Below are 15,184 nucleotides of genomic sequence, written 5' to 3'. Positions count from 1 at the left end.
TAAATGCTCCTGGAGCACTTTCCTTTTATTAGTAGTGAACTACAAAGATGCTTGGTTGTAGGATTCATGTTGTGTAACACATTGTAAAGTGTCTGTTGCAGTAGTGAAACGGTTGCATTAATAAGGACAAGATAAGTTCCAAACTTTACAATGTGCTTTTTTTCTTTTGCTTTTAGGTGAACAGCTATATACCAGGAATCGGTTATCAGATTTTTGGAAACATCATATCTTTAGTCTTAGGTTTAATGCCATTTGTATTTCGACTTTCCCAAGCTAAAGATTTGGAACAGCTAGCTGCACATTCTGCCACTGAACTCTGCATTACAGCATTTGGATCAAATGGAGACATACTGGTTCTCTCAATGGTTGTTATAAGTTTTGTGGTCCGTGTGTCTCTAGTGTGGATTTTCTTTTTCCTGCTGTGTGTAGCAGAGAGAACTTACAAACAGGTACATAAAATAAACCAAGAGGTTTAGTCCAAAAAAACCCAAATAATTTGTTTTGGGGTTTCTTTTATTTATTTATTTATTTATTTTATGTTTTATTTGGTTTTGTGGATATTTTCATCTTGTGTTCATAGTTGCCCCAAGGTTTTGTAGATCGACAGTTCCATATACTTCAGTGAGATTACAGATTAGGAGATGACCCAGATACAAAGGATTTAAGTGTCCTTCAAGCTTGTAGCTAAGCTTTTTTCTTGCATAAGAGCATTTTGGAGGTAAAGCCATTTATTTCATAGTTCTGACTCAGCTCATTGGCCTGTTCTTAGTCATGACCCGGTTTGTTTCAGTGTTCCTCAAGAAGAAAGAAATTTGGTAAAAGAGCTCTTTGAATTTCTAGATTGTTTCACCAGCGTGTTTCATTCAAAACATTTTTGAGAGTAATTGGAAACGGTCTGGTCCAGACCCCTGCCCTGTCTGCTTTGCTGACACCTCTGTCCCAGAGACTGGCAATGTTGCTGTCTGATACTCTCTTACTAGCTCCCTCGTGTAGTTACTTTCTAGCCTGGAAAAGAAAAAAGATAAATAGTTTTCTTACATTGTAGCCAAAAGAAGGGCTTCAGTACAATAGAGAAGCATTGAACTGCTTTAGTTGCCATTTCTGTTGGAAAAAAGTTCTGGGTTAAGCACTCTTTAATGCAAGTGATGGACTTGTTTGATTATCTCCCAAATGTTAATAGCATTGTAGATCTGTTGTCTGAAACTTGAAAAGGGGAATTGCAGTTCTATTTTGGTTTTCATTAAATTAATGTGACTTTTAAAACTGGTCAGTGTATCTCTTCTTTTTAGGACTCTTATTTCTGTGTTGTAATTAACATGTTTTACTTTACCTCGATACATTGTACATTGGTATATTAAGTGAGGCTTTTTCTCCATTTTCTTTTTAGCGCCCTCAAAAATGACTTAACAGCTTCATTATTTTTTCCTTCCCTGCAGAGGTTACTTTTTGCTAAACTTTTTGGTCATCTAACATCTGCCAGAAGGGCAAGAAAATCAGAGGTTCCTCACTTCCGTTTGAAGAAAGTACAGAATATAAAAATGTGGCTTTCTCTCAGGTCCTATCTAAAGGTAAGTAATGCAAATTTTTGCTACCACTTAAGTAGAAACAGTCCCGTGTGCTGTTGATGAAAAGTAGGTATTTGAGTTGTCCTCTGTGTGCCCAGTCCTCTTTATTTTGGCGACTCCTGGCCAGCAGCATCAGCAAGCAGCCAGATGAGAGTGTTTTCCACCTTGGTATGAGGTATGACCGTGTTCAGAGTAGAAGTCTTCTGTTAAGTGATTAGAGCAGGGATGTGTCTCAGGTGAGTATAGTGTGGTAGAACACAGACAATAAATCACTGTAAGAGCTCCACCTGTGTCCTTAACATACAAGGAATTTATGAAGCAAGGGAGCTTGTGTGCATATTTATACTGTGAGTGCATGCATATCACATGAAGCTAGAAATTGTGCCCATGACTTGTAAGACATTCTGATCTCTTTACTGTTTGTTCAACTGAAATAATGAGATGTCTCAAGTGATAGCTCTCTAATGCTCTTTTCATCCCAGAGCATTTTGATGATCCTAGCTCATTTTTTGAGCTTGCAAGTTTTTTTTTTTTTCTATTTTTCTCTCTGCATTAGGTAATGAAACTTTGGTTTCATTAACCTACATCATAGCAGGCTTTTTTCTGTCTAGTCTGTAATGTGTTGCTGCGTAGGAAGAAAGAAGGAGAACAGCATTTGTGCAGTAGAATGTAGCTCTCGTGCTTTAAAAGCTATGTATGTTGACATTGATGTGGAGACTGTCTTGCCTTCTTTCCTCACAGCTGTCACCTATGTATTCCACCTCTTCATATGCCATAAGAAACTATTCTATAATTCGGTTGTTGCAAACAGAAGTGCAGACACACAGTGGTCAGAAGCAGGTGCAGAACAAACTGAAAAATAACCAGTGAAGGGCAGTCATTTTCATCTCCATCTGCTGATATATGTGGTTCACTGGGCAGCTCCATAAGGTCTGCACTTGCATAAGTAAAGGAGTGGAGACAAGCAGCTAAGGAACTTAGCCTTCTCATAATAGTGCTACTGGCAGATACTGGCATAGCATTTGTCCAAATTACACCTGCATATTACCTGGTTGTTTGTCCATCTGTAAGTAAATGAGTTAAAATATGTGCACATCTTGAGTTTCATGCAGGCAAAATGCTGTGTGTATAAGAGCATTTACTGCTGCAGTACCAACTTGTACTTGATTTTTTTCCCCTGTAATTAACCTTCTATCTCTTTTTCCAAGTTCCAAGATTATACCTTGCATATACGCACCTCCTGCTTTTCTCCAAACGCACTGCTAATTACATAAATACAAGAATGAAGTTGTGAAATAGATGCGTGTTGTGACTTGGATGTGTTTTATTGCAACAGGGGGTACTTAAGTATTTAATTAGAAAGAACACGGAAAATGTTCAGTGGATGGAAACATTTTGTTATACCAGTAAGAAATTAAGAACAAAAAAATTACTGGGTACAGTGACATTGGATCTTTCATCACATTGTATTTGTTTCCCAAGTTTTCCTTCTTGCTCTCTTGGAATTGTCACGTGAGAGAATTGTACCTTGATGAGAGTGATGTAGGACTATGATTTTTATATGTTAGAAAGATGCAAGTAGTGAAAACAAAGAGCTATGTGAAATTAAGTCTTGATATTCCATTGCAATCTGATGTCCAGAGTGTTGTTAGCACTGGTTTGATACTGGGAATTAAAGCCCAGTGCTGTAGTGAATTCACTGCTTCTCATCATGAATGAGCTAACTAAACAAGTGGTGTATATATTCTTTTATCATAGCTGTCCTTAATTGTCTGCATCTGAACTACCTCAAATGCCTTTGGGGGTATTTGTTAGGAGCTGTACTTTTAATTGCTATATGTTGTGTGGTACTCAGATTACCAAATTGCAAGCTATGAGCAAACTATGTTCTAAAAGTAAATATAACTGGCTGCACTGAACGTCATTGGTTCAGTGGTTAGGTGGATTTTCACTCACATATGCATCTCTGTTATTTTCAGCGTCGAGGTCCTCAGCGCTCAGTTGATGTAATAGTTTCATCTGCCTTCCTCCTGACTATCTCAGTTGTATTTATCTGTTGTGCACAGGTGAGGAAATCACACATGACTTAAGTAGTTTTTTAAAAAATAGACTGCCTTTTGTGTGATGGTTCCTATTAAGATAAGAGACTCCACTGAAAAATCAGTAACGGCTATTAGAGCTTTTCAGAAGATTAAGCTCCATTCATTGTATTCATTTATTTACTTTAGAATATTATCAGTATGCCACTCTGTAATAGCCAAAGAAACTCACAGTAATTACTGGCATGGTGTTATTACTCTTTTGTTTCTTATCTGTCCTCTTTCATTGTTCATTTTGTAATTGAAACAAGAGTTTTTTCTAACATAGTGCATCAAGATGTGCTTCATAAGGATATAACAACAATTACGATTTGAAGATGCTGATGAATTTGTTGGCTGTATTAGCCTGCCCTCTAGTGGAATATCTTTTTGAAAGCACATCTATGCTTAAATCAGATTTCTTGTTAATAAGAAGTCAGTGCTCCACCTTCTGTTTCAGCGTACAGTTAAGCTTCTGAATGACTTCTGGTTGTATTTTCCACTTCCTTCCCTAGTTAATGCAAATGTGTTTTCACAGTAGTGAGCTATAAATACATTAATAAGAATGTAATTCAGCAGTCATGCTACTTCAATCAAATTTTCTATGTAATTCAGTATACTTGAAGGCATGTTTTGGTTTTCATCCCACATGGTGTCTTTGAAATCGCAAAACAGAGTGTAAAATCATCATGGAATGTAATACATTTTTCTGTTACTTTAGAAATATGAAAAAAATGTTTAAATTCTGATTGAGGCTTTGAATTCACTTTCCTTCAACTTTTTCACTTTTCAACCTTTTCTCAGTTCTAATATCATTTAAAGAATTTTGATTTTAAATTATGATTAAAGATATTTGATACCTGAAAACAACCCTCATACTTATTACTGGGAAATTATTTTTTGGTGTTGGGAAGATACATAACTCTTTTCTTATATTGCAGTATAAATATTAATCTGCACTCAATTTTAATTTTTCCCTTTTGCTTACAGCTGCTTCACATGCATGAGATCTTCCTTGATTGTCACTACAATTGGGAACTAGTAATTTGGTGCATTTCACTAACGCTTTTTCTATTGAGATTTGTTACTCTTGGATCTGAAACCAGTAAAAAATACAGCAATACCTCAATATTACTTACTGAGCAGGTGAGAATTTGTGCAGATATACGTTTTTCTATCTAAATAAATCATTTGTCTGTTAGCTCTTAGGCATGCATTCTAGCTGACTTAAAATGGTTTGAATGTAATAGTTAATTGTGGTGTAGTGGAACAAGTTATTCCAGATCCTTACAACTTGAAGTTCTATTTCTGTAGATACTGAAAAAACTGCAAAGAGCAAGGCAAATGAGAGACAGAGAAACTCTACATATTATTTTGCTTTCATAGGTTTTTAAACTACATTCTTTCTGAGAGTCAGGCCTTGAACATTTTAGCCAGTTCAAAACCTGAAGTTGAAGGCAACAGTCTTAAGTTCCCTGAACTTTAAATAAATAAAAGTTTAACAAGTGTTATCACTTAGCTTTGTACTTGAATCCAGCTTATCCTATTATAATTAATTTCCCTGAAATAAAAAGGAAAATGTAATTCAATATGAGACCCTTGCTTTCATATTTAAGGTCTGGTATCCCTTTGTCTCTAAAATCATAACTTACTTTGGAAGGAAATAGATTGGGAGCTTAATTTGCCTTGCAATGTGTTAGTGGTCATTTTGATTTTAACTTAATTGTACAAGCTTGCAGTGAACTTGCCAGGGAGACACAATAATATTCAGTTATTCTTGCTTACATGATGAGGTCCTTACTTCCTTAACCACCCTACAACAAACCCCTGTAACAGCGCTTCCTTTCTGCAACTTTGCTGCTGTAGCTTGGTAGAAGTTTGTCATTTGAAGGACTACTTGAACATAATGCTGATTTTTAATGTATTGTCAATGGCTGTCATACTGAAATGAAAAGTCAGATTTTTTTTCCAATTTTTTATTTTGCAATTAAATAAAAAGCAAAACACTGAACTTTGCCAGGTCTGGCATGTATATCAGACCAATGAGAATGAAAGCAGGAGTTTCAGGATTTCCAAGGGAGAGCTAGTATTCATAACTAACTTTCTCAGAAGGAGTGTTCTGAAGAAGTCTGGATTCCAGAAGCATTGAAATGATTGATACACTGTTCTTCTACAGCAAAGGAGTTTAATTCAATAATATTTCATATTTTTCAAGGCAGTAGCAGGATTTTCTGCACTGAAGGTGTTCATGAAGTATTCAGTGACACAAATCTTTTTGAAAGAAATTACAGTTCAGCAGAATTATGTTTTATCATTTCAGTCGATGCAAGAATTTCTGGGAATGTTAGGCCTATAAGGTGTGCACACTAAAGAATAACATCTGAAAATGAACTGGCAAACCTCAAACAATTATCAAAGAAAGAAAGAAAATATGTAGACATTGCATAGGTGGTGCTTTTTGACTGATTTGTAGATGACATTAAGCTTTAAAATTGTTCCTGTAATAGTATCAAATGTTGTATCACAAAACATTGTCTTTTTGTACAGAGCTGGGGCAGTATTTGTCCTTAAAAATTAAGAACAAAGCAAAGAAAATCCTGTGCTTGCAGAAATGTCATTGCTGTTCTATCATGTATACTGAATAATCACTTCAGTTTATTATTAAATGCTTTTGAATGAATTCCTTTAGATTCTGCATACATGTTGATACTTGTGTTCTGTTTAAATCAGATAAATCTGTACTTGAAAATGGAGAAAAAGCCTAATAAGAAGGAGGAACTGACACTAGTGAACAACGTTTTAAAACTTGCCACTAAGTTATTGAAGGTAGGAATTAAAATAGATTTACTGTATTATTTATAGCTTAGAAGCAGAATGGACGACTTAATGAATCATTTGTGTTATTTCTGCAGTATCCTTTGGTTTAAACCTGCTCATAACTCGCAGTGATGCTACGTGTTCATACTTCTTCAGTCTCTTATGTTGCTATTGTTGTGAATTACCAATAATCATTACATGCAGTAAGTTCTGTTCTCTAATGTAGAGTGAGAGAAGGTGCTTTAGGATGTGCAGGATGAGGAACCCTCATGAAATGACGCAATTTGATTTTCAAACTTGGTATCTATTTCTAGTAATAAGCTACTAAATTATTTGTATTCTTCCTCAAAAATAATTCCTTTTAAAACTTGATACTGATTAGCATTTCAAACTACAACTTCATTACACTCGATGTTGTCTTTACTTACTGTCACAGAATCACTTCTGCTGTTATGTGCAAGTTTTAAATTAAATTTGTCTAGCTTCAACTTTCAGTATTCAGATCTTGTCATGCATTCTGCTGTTACACTGAAGATCTTAAAATACTGCCACTGATTCATTTATTCTTGGGTTAAGAGGGAATGTAACAACTGCATTTTGATTTCACCTCTTTCATCAACTCTTTCATTCAGTCAAAGATGTGAAGGTGATGTGAAACAGTTCTTCAGAAATGATTTGCAAATACAAAGGTCTTTCCCCTTAAATTCTTTTCAAAGCTGTGCTACAAACACCTCCTGCCATGTTTGAGTATAGCACAGTTGATGCTTATTCCACATGTAGAGTAGAGATAATGGTTGGATTATCATTCAGTAAATCTAAGGCAAAATGTTCAGTGCATGTACCTTTGCTCTGCAGTCAGAATAATTCAAGAACATTAAGATTTTTTTCTTTTTAAATTTTATTACTTATTATGCATATAGTGCTACTTTAAGACCTTACTGCCTGGTTCTTCCACACATTGAACTCCAGTCACTTACCCCTTTGATTCCCATGTAGTTAGCTAATAGCTGAAATGATGGAATGTTTCCTCCAGTCAGCTAACTCCCCACCACCTCAGCTTCAACAGTGTTTGTGGTTCCTTTGTCTCAAAAAAGTAGTGGAACTTTCCATGTGAGAACTGACTGAGCAGCCTGGGACTCAGGATTGACAAAGCAATTGTCTGAGTTGAGAGCTGTGGACCAGAGTCATGGGGTGCTTGGATGAATCAAATACTGAGGGTATCTCTGTAGTGAGGGACCATAGAGCTGTTTGTCAAGAGCTGTTTTTGGAACAAGCAGAAAAAAGGAGGCTTGTGGAAGTGTTTTGTCAAAAATGCTGTGGATGCAGAAAGATTATGTGGATTCAAGGGGAGCCTGGACAAGTAGACAAAATGCATCACATTTGGATATCTGATGAGCTGAAATGTTGGTGTTCTGTGAGAAAACAGGGTGAAAAGTAGTTGACAGGATGCTGAATTCTTGGTGTGATTTGCTCCAGAGTTTTCCCTGCAATTCATGCTGTTTTCAAACCACTTTTCATGTTTTACTCTTTACAGAAATGTGTCAGCATCATGATCTTTCCAACAGAGGGGTGGATTTCATGACACAAATCCCACACCACCCCTTAGTTTCTATGAGAATGTGCCCAAAAGTGAGGTGGGATTTCCAAATCTCCCAAACGGGAGCATTAGATATCCTTAGAATAGAATGGATAGAATCCTTAGTAGTTAGTGATCAACAGAATTATTTCATGTTCAGCACTTAAGTGGACTGGATTGCTAAGAGCTTTTATTGTCAATTTAATAATAATAATGAATTATATAATATTGACTATGCTTACTTTTTTTATTTTACTCCCGAAGTTGATGAGATGAAACCCACAAGCTGAAAGTGTTTCCTTAAAGAGAAATTCTCTGCTGCTCTCCTTGGAATCTTGCTTTTTTTGTATTTGCAGCAAATTTTAGTACTACATTGCATTTGAATGGAATGGTTGTTCATTCTCATTTTACCTTGTTTCGGGGAAGATTCAGAGCTGTGAAATACTTTTTTATTAAAACAGGAGTGATAAAACCTTGTTCCAGACCCAGGATGTAAGGCAGGAGAAAGATTAAGAATTGAAAGTGCTGATGGTTGTTATACTTCACGTAATCCATTTTTATATTTAAAACATATTTTCTTCTTTCTCACGTGTTTCAAGGCCAGGAAAGTTTGGATGACTTTGATCACTCACTAAGAATTGCAAAATTGGTGCAAAAAGGTCTTTGTTCAAGTTCACTACAGATTAATTTTGGCTAATGTTTTGATCATTCTAATGAAAGTGCAAAACATCTGCAGTTAAATAATCGTTAGTATTTTTTTTAATCCTTTATGTTCATTTTCTATCTATGTTCATTACTAGTTATTCTCTAAATTAATAGAGAAGAAAGGGAATTGTATTAGAATAGACACTGTTCATTTTTCATAGCAGTGAAGCAGTCTTGTGGCACTGTGGAATATCTTCCTTTCCTTTTGCCTACCTATTTATTTCTTCAGTTAAACACTGAAGGTGATTTTTAGGAAACTATGAGGAATTGTAAAAAGCTGGCAGACAAAGTAGCTCTGCTTTGCTGGCTCCACAAGCAAACTGACAGATGTTCTACATGGGTAGCCTCTAATTTTTTGAAGGGTTATTCAGACGCCATCGATCAACAGTCAGTGAACACAATAGCTATTTTCTTTCATGCTTTCGTAAGCAGAAGAACGGGGAAATGTTTTACTCCACTGTTAATTGGAGACTGCCTGAGCTATCTAATAACAGTATGTGTATGAACACAAATAAGGTGTACAATTCAATACAGTTTTTTATGCCAATTTGTCTGTTCCATAGAAATCACTGGCATGAATTCTTCCATGTATTGTGCATGTAACATTGGTGAGTCAGTGTGGAGTCCACAACACATTATTTTTCATAACAAAAATATGAAATTATGGGTCATTAATGTGAATGTTGCTTGTTAACTGGATGTAATGATGCTACCTAAATAGACATGAGTCAGTCATATCATTAATGGCATGACAGTCTATAAATAAATGATAGTTTATAAAGTACCCTGACTCTAAAATCTGACTCTAAAAATGTGCTGCATAAGGCAGAATTTCTTGTAGCCTGCTCATTATGACTGAAACATTATGACTGATTTCTCAGAGTTCAGTATATGTTGATGTTTTAAAGTAAATAGTGGCAAGAGAATAAGCAGTTTTAAATGGAGGAAATACCCCTTTGGATACTTAAACCAAAAACCAAACTGTATAATTTCTGCTTTTTAAATGATATAATTGTTTCATGTTACTAGGAACTGGACAGTCCGTTTAGGTTATATGGGCTTACAATGAATCCACTCCTTTATAATATCACCCAAGTTGTCATCCTGTCTGCTGTCTCTGGTGTCATCAGTGACCTGCTTGGATTTAATCTAAAGGTAACTATTTCCCAGCCATTTTTTTTCTCTTTATTATGGTGTTCAGAATCTTACAATAGTTGAATCTTATATTGTAAAATAATTAACTCTTATCTGTGTGAGTGAGCAGATTTGTTATTTGAAAGTGCTTATGAAATTTAAGCTGTATAGAAGAATAGCAACGCAGTTGTCAAAGGAGCCCTCTTAAAATTTTCTGCAGTTTTGTGGTGTTTTGACTTTGTTTAGGACACATAATCACTAAGAATTCCTAGACATGAATAAAGAGACACTTACATGGCCAGGTAGAAGATCTTATTTAACTTCTTGTATTCCAGTTCTGATTTCTCTCTCGAGTTCCTCAATGTTTTTGTATCTTTGTCTTGTGTTGCAGTGAAGTACTACAGTAGATGCAGTATTACTGTGTCTAACATTACAGTCTTGCTTTTATGGCTTGAGAACTGTCTTATTAGGTCATACCTTCCAAACCTCTTTGAACTCTATAAACTCTGGAAATTATTCAAAGATTTGGGGTATGGGACACCTTAGTTTCCATAAACTTGTAGCATAAAGCCTTCAGTTACCCACTGAGTTTGCTTACATCTACTCTTTTTCATATTACAAGTAAATTAATGTAAAATTTATCTTTTGTATTAAATTTTGCATGCAGCACATATGATAAGAAACAGACACGGTATTGCAGCTTTGCTAAATAGAAACTGAACTGGAAATACTGCTTATTTAACATTTTTCTAACTTTTTCAGCTCTGGAAGATCAAATCTTGATAATATGCTAAGAAGATGAGATAACAGTGTTATAGAAGAGCTCATTCATTGACAGAACTGCCTCAAAGCAGCCACTGAATCTGTATTTCAGAAGCTACAACCTCTTAAAGGATGCTGTTTGGAAAACTGATGTGTTTACATCTGACTGTCTTGTGCAATCTTAGTATTTATTTCATCTTCTCACTATTTTATTTTCATTTTAGTTGACATTTTTATTTTCAAAAATATTTGTTTAGATTTGGAAAGGATCAGAGTTGGGAAGGTCAAAAACTGAGTGTCTGACAACTTGAAATCTTAGCAACTGAATACACTATATTACTGTATTTGTTGTTAAAGCTGAAGCCAATGTTGAACGTTTTTAGTTGCGGTAGTGCTGTATGGAAGTCATTTGAGTTAAGTGTGGTAACATGGCTTAGGATTTTTTATTTGCACCGATCGTTTATGAGGATGGAACATGAGAACATCAATAGATGTTTGGTTGCAATAAAGAGGACATAAAAAGTAAAGTACTGACAATACAGTATGACAGATAGCAGAAATATTTTATATTACTATAAGAAACAAGTGGGAGTTTTAATATTTTGAATAATTCCAGGATCGAAACTGATTTAGGCTGCAGTTTGAATATCCTGGGATAGTAATAAGGTATTACATAACAGGTCAACAAGTGCTCTTTGTTAACACTTTTATTAGAGCAATAATTGTAAATGGTTACCATACTGTATAATATTTTGATAAAAATTAAATATTGTATTTATTTGAAATACTGGGCTGTTCTGCGCAGCTCTGACTGTGCATGCTCAATATCTGCACTTTTTATTGTTACTTTTAATGAGAAACTTTATATATATACATATAAATGTATATTAATTGGAATATATTATGGTGAACGATGGAGCAGTATATATTATATGTTAAAGCTAAATATTTAAATAGGCAAAAGACATACTGGTGGAAGGAATGCTATAAGTGACTGAGCGTAAGATAGATGCTCTCCTGATGTACACTATAGTATATGCCATTCATACCACATGGAAGTTTAAGAACAGCTAAATAGCAAACGAGTCTTTCTGGTGGACAGCAGAATGAATGAAGCCTCTCTTCAGATTAATCTCCTTTGCCCTACGCCTCCCCAGCATGGGGTATTCCCTCATGCTTTCCCAGTGAGCGTGAGCCTCTCCCCTTCCTTCTGACACTGCCTCTCACACGGCCCGCTCATACTGACTCATTGTGAATGTTCACCTCATGTAATTGATTTGGAAGTGCAAATGTTGTTTCAGGTAACTTATGTGAGGAGGATTAATGCCACCAGGCTCAAGTGTTCTTGTACTTTTTGTTTCTAAAATAATGGCTTCATGCTGAAAAATGATGAATAATTGTAAGAGGTGGGGCATTACACTATATTTGCTGATCTTCAGAACCTTTAAGCATTTACAGTAATGCATCTTAAACTTCTGTGGTATAAAACTATTTTTATATATAAAGCAACACAAACAAGCATTTTGTATTTTATTTGCCTCTGTACTAATGTTTATTAATGACCAAAGTGCATTCTGGCTTTTGAAAGAATGTATTACTGGAGCTTTAAGAACATACTATCTTTAGTTTCTCATGTGGAAACTTCGGCTGCATCCGATCTGTTTCTTCTTTTTCTGTTGTCTGATGCTGGGATTCTTTTAAAAAAATTAAGTACATTTTATATACAGGTTTTTCCAAATTATGGTACAGAGCTACACAGAACTTAATTTTGCACAAAATATGTTTTAAGAAAAAAGCGCAGCTGGAGTTCTCTAGGGGATAGAAGATGAGGCTGTTGCTTTTACAGCTTGTCACTATTTCAAAGCCACTCTTCAATTTAGAATGGAATTATTTGAAAAAAAAAATCTTGAACAGTGAATATACTGCTTTCAGTACCTTAAGGAAAAAAGAAGGTGGGAATGCGTTGCAGTTTCGGTTGAATGGGAAATTAGTTTAACCACATATACCTCAGCAACTATCACTGTGCTGGATTGTTGCACTAACAATGGTTACTTGGGAAAAGTAAAGTATGTGTGAAATGAAATTAAAAATAATAAAAACCTTTTATTTGCTACCATTAGATATATTCATTATCTCAAAAATGGGAGAGGTTTATCGCATCCCTCAATATGAAAATCCAGTATGAAAATGGAGGCAAGTAGAAATATGGCAGATCTTGCATGCTAATGGTTACTTTTGCCACGTGTTTTGTAACTGCGAGTGTGATCAGGCGTGGAATAAAGCTTTCTATGGTTGATGGTGAAAAAGGAGAAAAAAAGTGCAGCGAGCTGTATCTTTTAGTAATACCCAGCACATTTCTGAGTCTTCTGTTTTGATTGAAGTCCGCGCTTACGAATATGCGTTCTGTTTGATTTAAAACACTTGGGAGGGAAATGTTGCACATGGAGGGCAAGTGGTGGCTGTCAAAATTGAACTTCATTGCAAGAGCAGAAGCTTTCCCACACGTTAGTTATACAAAGTAATTTTTTAATAGGACTGGAGATGCAGATCCCAAATAAACATTTCCATCTGAAAAATACTGCAGCAGATTCAGCCCTATTTCACAGTTGTTTAAGGGATTAATTTTAATCCCCATTTTGACTGTTTAATGTAGTATAATATATGTATATATTTTTCTTTCCAGAAGCTTATTCTTTGGACATGTTTCACTTGTGGCATCTCCCTGGCCACTGAGAATTTGGCACCAGATTGCACCACGCTCTTGTGTTTGTTTGCTCACTTTCTAAATTTGCTCCAAATGTAGGTGGTTTACAAATAAAATTTTCTTTTGAGGGTAATGAAGGATGGTGTTATACAGTAAGAAGCTAACATCTTCTGAGAGCCATTCTTTTAAACATTCATCTCTGGATGGCACCTTAATGTGACAGAGTTCTTGAGTGTGTGTTAAAAATGTTGCCAGGAAGTATCTTAGACATAATGCGTGTTTACTTAGTACCTTCCAAAATGCTCGTGGAACTTGAAGAGGATAGAATATGACTGATGCATCACTGCTTACTGCCTTATTTCAAGTTCTGCTCTATTTTTATCAGTTCTGACTTCCTTAAAGCTGTCTCCTTCAATAAAAAGTTCTGTGTGGAATCCAAGCATCTATCAGTGTTCAGGCAGAAGTGCGACATGAGATGCTGACACACCAGGAGGCTGTGCTGGCCAGGTCTCACTGAATGATGGCCTGGAGAGCTGGGTGGAGAGGAACTTCAGCAAGGGTCAGTGCAGAGTCCTGTGCCTGGGGAAGAGTAACTGCATGCATCAGTACAGGTTAGGGGATGGCCTGCTGGAGGGGAGCTCCGCAGAGAAGGACACGTGAGTCCTGCTGGACAACGGGCTGCCCATGAGCCAGCAGTGTGCCTTTGTGGCCAAGAAGGGATCCTGGGGTGCATTCAAAAAGAGCAGGGGCAGCAGGTCAAGGGAGGTGATCCTGCCCCTCTGCTCTGCCCTGGTGAGGCCACATCTGGAGTACTGTGACCTGTCTTTTGCTCCTCTGTTTAAAAAAAAAATATATATATATATATAAAATTTATATATATATTATTATTTATATTTTATATTTTATTATTTAAATTTTATATATAATTTAATATACATATATTCAGGGATCTCTTAGAGTTCAGCAGAAGGCCGCAAAGATGGCTGGGGGCCTGGAGCATCTCCTGTATGAGGGAAGATTGAGAGACCTGGAACTGCTCAACATGGAGAAGGCTGAGGGGGATCTCCTTAATGTTTATATAAATATCTGAAGGGTGGGAGTTGAGTGGATGGGACCAAGTTATTTTCAGTGGTGCTCAGTGACAGAAGGAGCAATGGGCACTAACTGGAATACAGAAAGTTCCATATGAACATGAGGAAAGAGCTGTGTTCTGCAAAGCAGAAAAGGGATCTGGCTGTCAGCAAGTTGAGTGAGGAAGCAGCCGAGGTCAACCGTACCCTGCGGTGCAGCAGCCCAGCACTGCCAGCGGGCGAGCGGAGGGCTGGCCTTGTCCTGCTCTGCTCTGTGCTGTGCAGCCTCACCTCCTGCACTGGGTGCAGTGTGGGTGCCACAACACCAGGGGGGCATAAAGCTATTAGCATCCAAAGGAGGGACGTGAAGATGGGAAGGCTGAGCCTGATGGCGGCTGCAGCTCCACTCAGGGGCAGCGCTGAGCTCTGTTCTGTGTGACAGCGACAGGGCCTGAGGGAACAGCATGGAGCAGCGTCAGGGGAGGGCTTAGGGAAGGGGTCTGCACTAGAGGGCGGTGGTGGGCACGGAACGGGCTGCCCAGGGCCTTAGTTTAGCAGTTATTTGCAAACAGCTCCTGCCTGCTGTGCATAATCTTATTGTTAATGAATTTTATCAGGGATTAGGTGGCTGCCTCCTGGCAATGCCACAACCCAAACTCAAGTCTCTTGGCGTATGCTTGTGAATTAAATATTGTGAATTAAAAAAAGCATATTTTGCTTTTGCACTGTCCCATACCCATGAATGGATGGGAGTTGAATTACTTGGCTAATTG

The 15,184-nt window shown here is 36.8% G+C and overlaps 1 protein-coding gene across 1 annotated transcript in view; it reads left to right on the top strand.

The window, feature by feature from the left end:
• Positions 1-13,213, top strand: part of PHTF2 (putative homeodomain transcription factor 2) — a 61,830-nt gene extending 48,617 nt beyond the window's left edge. The window contains 7 exon segments of the mRNA XM_042872439.1: positions 177-449; positions 1,437-1,568; positions 3,545-3,631; positions 4,634-4,789; positions 6,374-6,469; positions 9,771-9,896; positions 10,638-13,213. Coding sequence (XP_042728373.1) covers positions 177-449; positions 1,437-1,568; positions 3,545-3,631; positions 4,634-4,789; positions 6,374-6,469; positions 9,771-9,896; positions 10,638-10,658 — 891 coding nt within the window. The 3' untranslated portion in view covers positions 10,659-13,213.
• Positions 13,214-15,184: the final 1,971 nt, after the last annotated feature.

Source organism: Lagopus leucura, unplaced genomic scaffold (assembly GCF_019238085.1).
Source record: "Lagopus leucura isolate 7727_CA_CO unplaced genomic scaffold, USGS_WTPT01 Super-Scaffold_100008, whole genome shotgun sequence".
Classification (NCBI taxonomy): Eukaryota; Metazoa; Chordata; class Aves; order Galliformes; family Phasianidae; genus Lagopus; species Lagopus leucura.
This window is presented reverse-complemented; position numbering and strand designations above follow the sequence as displayed.